General features: G+C 40.9%; 1 protein-coding gene across 1 annotated transcript in view; it reads left to right on the forward strand.

The window, feature by feature from the left end:
- The window catches only part of adgra1b (adhesion G protein-coupled receptor A1b), a 324,973-nt gene extending 314,985 nt beyond the window's left edge, over positions 1-9,988 (forward strand). Inside the window, exons 10-11 of the mRNA XM_079686046.1 lie at positions 3,729-3,824; positions 5,331-9,988. Coding sequence (XP_079542172.1) covers positions 3,729-3,824; positions 5,331-6,750 — 1,516 coding nt within the window. The 3' untranslated portion in view covers positions 6,751-9,988. The remainder of the gene's footprint in view (positions 1-3,728; positions 3,825-5,330) is intronic.
- The last annotated feature ends 735 nt before the right edge of the window (positions 9,989-10,723 follow it).

Genomic DNA, 10,723 nt, shown 5'->3' on the forward strand with positions numbered 1-10,723 from the left:
TATCGTATATAGGTTCCGGCAACTCAATTGTGTTTTATAATTTACTTTATTTATTCTTGTCTTATGTGGTTCTTAGATGATTGTTATATGCATTGGTTACACTTAATATATTGGCTTTTAATTGTAGGCTCAACTCATCTTTTCACATGCAGAAATAATCACATTAGTGAGTTCACCCAACTCCTATATTGCTTGGAAACTGTTGACAAATTGTTTTTAAGTTTTAGCAAAGTAACACATTCTTGAGTAGAGGAAAACAAAAAAAGTAAGTTTCACCAACTCAAAAAATGTAAAAGTTGACTAAACTCTTAAAATTACTTGTAAACTGTTGACACGTTATTTTACATTTTTAACAGCAACAGTTTTTACAGTGTACAACACACTAAAGGGTAAGGGAAAACCCCAAAAAGCAGCTCAGGTAATGAATGAATAAGTGGGATAATTTTCTCATATACTTCAATACAATCAGAGCTTTTGCATCAAGTTTAGTTGCCCCCTGCTGGTCATTATAAATAATGCATGTTAAAGGCCCTACAAATATGGTTTTAATTTCATTGATTTGAGTTGTCTCGCCATTGCTTGGATACAAACTCAGTATAGACTTTCTGCTATTATACAGTCCAGCTTTAACCATACGCCTCTGCCCTGTGCTGGAGCTATGCGACCATCCGTTGGCCCCATCTGTGCTATGTATATTCTGGAGCAGGAGAAAGAGAAAAGAACAGTGCAGAGGCAGAGGAACAGGGATGGGGCGGGGGGAGTCGCTGTGTAGCTGCTGGCTAAAAGGCACTTCATGGTCTATTTATATCAGATGATTGCTGTTCCTAAACTCACTCAAACTCTGCATACACAGACATTTAGTTTGAAGGCCTTTTTTCAATAGAATGTCCAACAAAAATGACCAAATGTGTTAGACTTTGTTTTCCCACATTGTGCGTGCAATCATTTTTAATGTGAATAGTTTGTTGCATAAAGGCAGCGCAGCATGTAGATGGTAATTTGATCACAGATGCTCTTTTCTTTTTATATGTGTGTGTGGTTTATTGGACACAGGCCTGCAGGAGACACAATCAGGCTTTCCTAGAGGGGATAAAGGAGAATGAAGCTTATAAAGCGCAGGGTGCTTTAAAGTCCACTAGTTCTTCTCATTTATGCTTATCTGACAGACGGCCGTGTAAATGGCTTTCTGTTGAAGGAGAGTCCCCTGGGGGAACCGTTCCACTCAGAGACAGTGACAGGCCGGTAATGCCGCCTCACCAAACCCCCCCCCCCTCCACTCCTCCATCCACCCAAACACCCCTCTCCAAACCAGCCCAGACAAACATCTTGATTGTAATTGAATTTTTGGGACGAGTGCTGTGTGACGAGGACGGATTGGGAGAGAGAGACGGAGAGAGAGAAGGGAAACTGAGGAGGAAGATAGAGTGATGGAAAGGTTGGAGCAGTGACGGGGGTTGAGATTGAACTTGATGGAAGAGGAAATAGCATGGTGTTGTATAGGAAAGAAAACGACAAGGACAGAGAGGGAGCTGCTGGGGAGAATCTTTGTTGCTGTACTGAATTCTTAAAGCTCATGAAATGTACATACCTGCCCTGTATTATTGAGTCATTCATAAAGAAGCCCTATTGTGTTGTTTAGGGTTTTCCCTTTCCCATAGTGTTTTCTGTAGGTGTTTCTGCATGTAAATGGCTAAAAGGCTAAAATCCCAACTGTTACATTTATTTGTGTTTTTTATGTTGCATAACTAAATGGGAAAGTCTCGTAGGCTTGTTAACTAGGGACCTTATATCAAGCTTCAAACCAGAAACACCTTTAAAACCATTGCATTCTAGACTAAATGGTAAAATGCTTAGTCTCTAAGACTCTATGAGCAGCTTGTTACAAATGAGCCCTTTCATTAATGTCTGAACGCATTATGGAAAGGAACCTTAGGATCAAGTACACGTTTTATTCTACCTTAGGCTTATTCCGTTCATGTGACTTGTGGGCGTAAGGTAAAGGTCGGAAAGTGAATGACTTTTGTCAGAGTTTGTTGCATTGGCGTAAAGGAAGATTATACTTCCTGTCTAATAGAGTTTCAATGTTAGGGTTGAACATAGCTTGTTCAGACAAAGTTGAAGCACATGAGATTTGGTTAGATGTAATAACAAACAGGATCAAGAGAAATGTAAAGAAACAGTTTTGTATTTCTCAGTAGGCTGCTTTCGATGTCTTCAGACACCTTTAATAAAAATCTAAGACTGTCCGTGGCAAAAACAAGCACTTCCACTGGATATACATTGACGATGCGCAATGGCCCAAAGCAATTACAATGCAGCCTGTTTAGCAGATGCCGTCTGCAGCGCTTTCCCAACACTGGACACATCTTTTTAAAGTGGTGTCCCCATTAGTCACTTTGACACAGAACAAGGTAAAATAGGGCCCAGCTTGAAAAAGATCTCAGCAACCCTTTGAGAGCATCTCAGATAAATAGCAATTTTTCATCAAAACTTTCTGCCATTGTTCATTTATTATTTGTCAGTCTGCTGCTCACCTTACTTCACATTCTGATTCACTGCACTTCCTTTTTAAGTTTAATTGCATCTTGCAGATGTGCACTGTTGTCTGAAGATAATCACAACCAATGCATTAAAGGAGAGTCACTTGCTCTACAGAACAAAAGAAGCTTCCAATTGATCAAATGTAACACTGAATCCAAGAGATGTTGTAACCGGTAATCAGGTGTCCTCCGATCCAGTGGTGGCTTGACGGTCAGTGTAGCTGTGAGTTTCCATGTTTTACAAAAACTCCAAAGGGTTTATTTCTTCCCACATTTACTAATAAAGGCCTTTTTTGTAATTCTTCAAGGCCAAAATCCCAAAGTTCCCTTGAGTAATCTGTATAGGTCCTATGCATCTCGTGAAAGTTCAAAACACATGCATATACAGTACATAAGCACTTTGACAAAATATGGCATAAGATGGAAAATTCTGAATTACCGTAATTTAAGTGATCCACGTTTGGTTACGATTGGTTGTTTCGCATAACGGCTGAATGGTGCATCACTTTAAATGCTGCGGCTGCAAAGAATGGTGACACAGCATTATCTCCTTTTCTCTCTTAAAGCATGGTCATGGTGTATCCTTTTGGTTAGGATAAACCTAAGGACACAACAAGGGAAGTATTGAAGCTCCTTTCCTACCTAGAATTTCAACAGCTCTTATCATGGCTGCCACTTTGGGGTCATGTCCCTCCATAAGGAACCTTCCTGAAAAAAAAAGAAAATACTATTCGAATCGCCACCCAGGTTTTCCTCACGTATCAGGAGCTGTTATGATCAGCAGATGCTGTAAATCACAGCAATGAGTACTGACAAGTCCATCGTGCTTACATCGACAGGAAACAGATTTGTTTGCAGAGTACATTTCTCACTTTGGTTTGTGGCAAAGAAAACAAACTGTAGGTGTGATCCCACCAGGAGAGTGTGATCACAAACACGTTGACAAGTCATATTGGAGGAAAGTATAGGGAATGGATATCCTGAAAATATGTTTCTGTGCCTGTTGCTCAGTGTCATAGTGTGTTTGTTGTCTATAATCTTCTTTGTTTAAAGGGGTTTTGTGTTTTTCTGTTTGTCTAAAACAATGGTTCACCTGACTGTTGTAGTCCTGATGTGCAATATAGGATTTGCTATTGCCTTATTCACTCTAACATTCTTTTATTTTCTATTCTCTCTGTCACCTCACAGATTTTATTTAGTCAGCGGTGGAGTGCCCCTCATCATCTGCGGGGTCACGGCGGCCGTCAATATAGACAACTATGGCAGCGGGGAGCAGGCGCCGTAGTAAGTCCTCCATTTGCTTCTGCTCTCAAGGTTAAATGACACACTCTGCTGGCAGTGGTGAGAGAAACAAAGTACATGCACTCGTGTATTGTTCTATAGGGCTGTTTTGACATACTTTTACTTGAGTATTTATTTTGTATGCTACATATACTTCTGCTCCCAGGCAAATATTTAACTTTGTATTCCATTACAGTTATTTAACACTTTGTATGTACAAAACACAAAATAGGCTTATATAATTTGAGGCTGTATTGTAATACCCAGTATTTAAAAAATTATCTGAAATTGGCTTGACTTTGGCAAACCACAAGTTAATACTATATGACACTGTGAAAAGAGCCGTTCTTCCGATTTAGTACTTTTGATACTTGAATTACATTTGAATGTAATTCATTCTGAACTTATACTAAAGTATAAAACTAAGATAAATATCTAAGAACTTCATGCACCTCTGTCTGTTGGTGCTTTTAAAAGAAGTTTCAAGCATGTTTGTACATTTGGTTGTATAAATGCTTTTGAAATGTGTGGGTAACGCTGCATTTTGGGGTCTTGTAAGAGCATTTATTAACTAATAGGATAAGTGATAAGTAATAATACAAAAGGGTTCATGAACCTTAAGGTAGGGCATTGCTCTCACTTCAGAGCTGCAAAAAGAGGTGAATAGTCACGTAGTTATAAATACATAATAAAGTATTTATCACTCTAAGTCAGGGGTGTCAAACTCAATTTCATCGCAGGCCACATTCGCATAAAGGTTGCACTCAAAGGGCCGGTTGTAACTATATAAATATATAATATACTGTATATATAATATAATGTATTATATTACATTATTGCCTCGGAATTGGATTATAATCGGATAGGATAATAACTTAGTAATTAACTACGTCTGAAAGCAGAAGTCCAGGGCAAATAATTGCAAGTCTCTTCAGTGCGCATGTCACAAAACGAGATGCATTGTGGGACATGTAGTTTATGGGCAACCTGCTTCTGTAAAGTGGCATGTAACCGTATAATAAACATATTATATTCTTTGCAAGCTCTTGAGGGGCCACATAAAATGAAGTCGCGGGCCGGATTTGGCCCCCTGGGCCTTGAGTTTGAGACCCCTGCTCTAAGTAGATAAGAGTTAAGGTATGACATCATAGGTCTGTAAGTCAAACTAAATAAATGTGGTTTTATTGCGATGTAAAAAATGATTAGGTGTTAGAAATACCTTATAATCCAACAATAAACATATTATGATACTATTATTTAGTATTTTTAACACATTATATTGTTAATAAGCATTATGTAAGGACTTTTAAGGACCCTATTATATATTAACCACTATATAGGTATATTATGTGCTATTTACTATATTATGCTTGTAAGAAGTATCTTTATACAAAGCAAAACATGTAAACCTATGTTATTGAGTTTATATAATTCAGTTTCTTAGTTCTTTTGAAAAATGTGAACATAAATCAAAGTATTAAAATGCACGGGTGTTCTTGTGTGTTGCAGCTGCTGGATGGCGTGGGAGCCCAGCCTGGGAGCCTTCTTTGGCCCCGTGAGCTTCATCATCCTGGTGACATGCATCTACTTCCTGTGCACCTTCATCCAGCTGCGGCGACACCCCGAGAAGAAGTACGAGCTGAAGCAGCTGACGGAGGAGCAGCAGAGGCTGGCCGCCGTCGACGTGCCCACCCACTGCCACCAGGGAGCCGAGCCGGGGGCCCTGGTGGCCCCGTCCGGTGGGGGCCACTGCCCCGCTGGCTGTCCGGGGGTTCCCATTAACCCTGCGCTGCTGGCCAATGAGCACTCCTTCAAGGCTCAGCTACGAACGGCGGCCTTTACCCTCTTCCTGTTCCTGGCCACCTGGACGTTCGGGGCCTTGGCTGTGTCGCAGGGCCACTTCCTGGACATGATCTTCAGTTGCCTCTACGGTGCCTTCTCCGTCACCCTCGGCCTCTTCATCCTCATCCATCACTGTGCCAAGCGCGATGATGTTTGGCATTGCTGGTGTTCGTGTTGTCCCGGACGAAATGCCGAAGCCCAAGGGGCCACTCAGGCCCGACCTAAAGTCAACGTGAACGGAGACACCCCCGGGCATGGCCACGGTCACAGCCACTGCCACCATGACTCTCCGTGTCACGGTAAAGCAGTGATAACCTGCAGTCATGGCGGTTTAGCTCACTGTAAACACGCCGCCCTCCCCTCCTTGCAGAACCATGTGACGTGCCTGGCGCCGGTGGCTCCGTGCTGCGCGGCAATGCACAGCCAGCAGCTGATGGAGGAGGAGCCCGCGGCGACACACGTGCTGCTACACGCCGATCCGGAGGGGTACCGGCCGGGGATCCAGCTGCACCCCTGCCTAAAGAGCAGCACCAGGACTAAAAGTCGTCACTTCGGCCGCCGGGCCGGTGCTTGCGGGGCAGTGGGCGAAAAGGAGTACGCCTATCACATCCCCTCCAGCGCGGACGGAGGCAGCATGCACAGCTCACACACTGACAGCCCCCACAGCACACACGAGCGCCACGCCCACACCTGTCCACACCTGGCCCACGAAGGCCACCACGACGGGCATTACACGTGCCACTGCGCTGCCACCGCCGCCGCCGCCGCGCACGAGGCCCTGGTGTGCCATAATCCCTGCCACAGGCACATCTGCTGCGCCAAGGCTGACCTTTTCCCCTCCCTGTGCCCGGCAGAGGCGGGCGACACGGGCATCTTCCTGTGTGGCTGCGGCAAAGTGTCCGAGCCGGACCCGATGGCGACACATCCCCATCTGGAGATGCACGCCCCGCGCAGACAATCGTTCCCTCAGAACCCGCCCAATCAGAATGGGATTCTAAAGGGGGGCCTGCAAGAAGGACTCCTGTACGGCTCGGACAGCACGGGGAATATACGCACGGGGCCCTGGAAGAATGAAACTACTGTGTAGTGTTGGAGATGGGCGACTCCATGCCCAGTCCTGCCAAAAATAAACCCTTTCTAGAATAAAAAAAAAGAAGGAATTTAACATTTTAAACATCACAATCAGCGTGGGATATTTTTATTTTAATGTCCTCATGTTTCTATGTGTGCTGTTTTACTGTACAGAAATCATATAAATGCTCATTGAAGAGCCTCCATACACAGAACAGATTCTCCTCCATAACACCATCAGATCTAATTGAAGGTTGTTCAGTACCACTACAGATTTCTCTATCTCTATAAATATATATATATAGATATATACAAGAAAATGAATGGTTGTATGTATGAATATGTGTGTTAGTGCTCAAAGGAAACACGCTGCAACATTTTCTTTTACACTTCCAATCTCAATCCATCGAATACTTTACGATGACAGTCCTCCAATACTTTAAAGAGCTCTCCACATCCATGTTTTAGACGACAACTAAACCAGCAATTTTAGACTTCATGTGTATTTTTGAAATCCAGTCAAGGAACTGAACATACAAAGATACCGTTGCTTGTAAGAGATCTGTGGATGCTAGTTTAAGTTGTAAAGCAACAGAAAAAGAGAAGTGAAGTTAAGAATCCTTTTTAAAGCCGGTATTGATGCCAGTATGATGTCTTCACTGTTGTTTTTATTTTTTCTCGAAAGAAGTAAATAACGGCAGTATCAAAAAGAACAGCGTCGGCCATTGTGAATAGAGAGTTGGTGTCATTGGATCCAGTGCCATCTTTTTAACACTGTGCCATAAAGAAAGGTCATTACAGACAGTTCATTGCCAAACTAGTGTACAGGTTTTTGTATCCTCTTTAGCTCAGCTTTCATATGCAATCTGACATTATAAATAAAAAAAATATGGTTCATTGTTTACTCAAAAAAACAGTGTGAATGTGATCATAGAAGAAACAACAAGCTGCTTTGGGAAACTCCACTGTGACCAATGTCTATTATATGATAAAAACTAAGGAAACATTTACGGCAATCTCACCCTCTATTAGCGAAAGCCACAGAATAACACATGGAGAAATCAGAGCAACTTCAGTCCATTTATATTTTATTTATTCGTAATTTGTCTCCTGAAAATCACAAAGCATGCATGCTTTATGAGCCAAGTCTTAGATTTTGAATTCACATCCATTAAATTATTATTTGCTTTGCAGCTTGCCAATTATTATTTTTGACACGTATTGGATTAATCCTAGTCAACAAAAAATACTGTATTATTTTCATGCTGGAGATCTCTATTGAACAAAAATAACTGGTTTTCAAGAACAGGAACACATGTTATCGAATTACTTGTAGTTGGTTTAAAATGTATAAATTCAGATTTTAAAGTGGGCAAAGCTTTGTTGCTAAATTAAGAACCAATCTCCTTTTACTGAATCGAATTCTACCTGCCCACACACAATAATAAATACATCAATATACATGCGGTCAGGACCAAGTAAATAGGCTATAAAAGGTATATGTGTTGGGGGGGACCTTACTTTGTTTGCAAGCTAGCTAGCTAAACATTTCGTAAGCCAAGCTGCATTCACATGATACGCGATTGGCTCTTTGCCTAACCCAAGGTTGGACACAGAGTTTTGCAATAAATATAGCTAGTTAAGATTTGTTTGTATGGTTACCTCCTTTGCTGGCATAAATGTCATCTGATTGGTTGCATGTCGAAAGCGTTCTGCAAAAAATGTGGAGTGGTGCGCAACGCCAAGGCTAGGAGCTGCCCTCTTAGTCTTTAAACATGTGTTTGTTGTCTGACTTCTCTGTACGTCAGTAGTGTATGTAATGCCCAAAGAAGCTTGCTGACTCACCGGAAAGCTGGTATTGTGACAAAAATAAATCCTTTACAAGACCTTATTCTGTTTGCTATGTTAGTCAGTTAGGCCTTGTTTGAACCCTTGCTAACTGTGAGGTTGGGCACAGGTCTTGCAGCAAAAAACATTTAGTTAGGTTTCGTTTCAATGGTAACCTGCCCTGCTAGCTTGCGCTGCTACATACAGCTGACATCTTATTGGTTGCACGTCAAAAGTTCACTGGTAAAGGAGGTAAAAGTTAAAATAGTTTGAACTGCAATGTTAGCGCAATGTGAGCGCAGAGCCATTACCGTGTGTCATGTGAATGCAGCTTTGGCCTACGATTTCATTCATGATTTCATGATCCGCAAAGAAGTTCTAATTTCTCCTCCAACATAAAACTCAACTTGGGTTCAGTCTTCCCAGAAAATTTACTATTTTGCCAAACATTTCTCAAATAGACCGCCATTTAAAAAGTTTTACCTTCCAAGGTTCAAGGTTAGTTTATTTGTATAGCACATTTTAAGACGCAGGGCCAATTCAAAGTGCTTCACATAGGCATTCAACCTATAATAATTAAAAACACAACAAACACACAATCAAAAACACACCAAAAAGAAGACCGTTCATAAAAGCGATAAAATATTGTCTGCCAAGTGTAAAGTTAATACTAGATCACATTTACATTGGTGCAACAGATTTCAATTTCATTTAGGTTTGAATAGGCTAAGTCCCCGTGCCATGACAATTTGCTGCGTGTCATCCCTTTTGTCTCCCCCCGATCAACACTGTTACTTGAATAAAGGCACTAGTAGCCCAAAAGATCTTTACAATTAATCTTTCTGAATTATTATTTTGTAAACTTGTTTAAAAATAATATTATATAATGGGTTTGAAAAGTAATCATTGTTGGTGCAACCCAGAATAAGCATATGCTAATTAGGCCAAGTTGAATATGGAATGTTTTTGTTTTTGTTCCATGAAGGTCACAATCTCTTTGAACAATTGACGCTCAAAGAGAGGCCCTTTTTTGAATTCAAAGCACTTGTCTTGAATGATGATATTAAGTATGATGCTGCAGACAAAACCCCACATAAGCATATTGTCAGCTAAACTAAATCTATAAAAAAAATGACATCCAAGCAGCGCATATAATCTCACAGCAAACTCGCGAAAAACACTTGTCATGCACACCATCTCTTCATCCATCTCGTGCACTCTTGTCTGTGTATATTGAATCAGTTTCTGATTAATTATTTTATATGAGATTTAAGATATTTAATATTAAAAAGTCTATATGTAATAGAAGTTGTATTGGGAAAAAAAGTGACCTCTCAATGTTACTGCTCAGTATCTGAGTTTAGAAATGTCCTTTTTGTTTTCTAATGCCTTTTTTTCTGTTGATCTCATAAAGTATGCAGACTCGCCATGTTGTTGTGAGTTTATCCTGTCATATCAGAAATAGAAAACTGCACTACCCATGATAACATTTGGCCTGCTAGATTAGAATGTGTCACTTGCAGTGTGTTTATTATAGAAATGTTTGTTCAGACAGAAATATTTGAACAAAAAAAAAGTGACAAAATTACTATTAATGTGATACTCCCTTTATTTGGATGGCAGGAATATTGAAAGGAGGCCCTAGTAAACATTGATTATGATGCATGAACCTCATAGCTTTGCACAGGACCACAATTTATTTCCAAGGTCTGTGGGAAAAAATATGAATCTCAGTAGTTATGAGACCATATTTGATCTCACAATATGGGCTTCTTTGAGCCTCCATACACTGGCAGTTACTGGAAAAGGGATTTGTAACAGTATCACAACAAAACATTTGAAATCACCTGCTTAACAAGAGAACATTAGGCTAGGTTAATTGCTGAGCTTGTGTATTTGCTGGTGGTGTGTCTTTAGGAGCAGCCCGAGCTTCTTTGGTGTCCGACTTCTCTGTGCGTCAGTAGCAGATGTACTGCCCTAAACAAGCTTGCTGACTCACCGGACGGCTGCTGGAATATTCACCTGTGGTACTGTGACAAAAAAAAGAACCTAAAGCCAGTTTTCACTTTTTTCTACATTGACACAGATTCCAATAAATGTATTTTTTCACCATGCAATGGATGAGAGCATTTTTGGCTTGTGTGTGATTTATGTAATTATGA

This window comes from Notothenia rossii, assembly GCF_949606895.1.
Source record: "Notothenia rossii genome assembly, chromosome: 6".
Classification (NCBI taxonomy): Eukaryota; Metazoa; Chordata; class Actinopteri; order Perciformes; family Nototheniidae; genus Notothenia; species Notothenia rossii.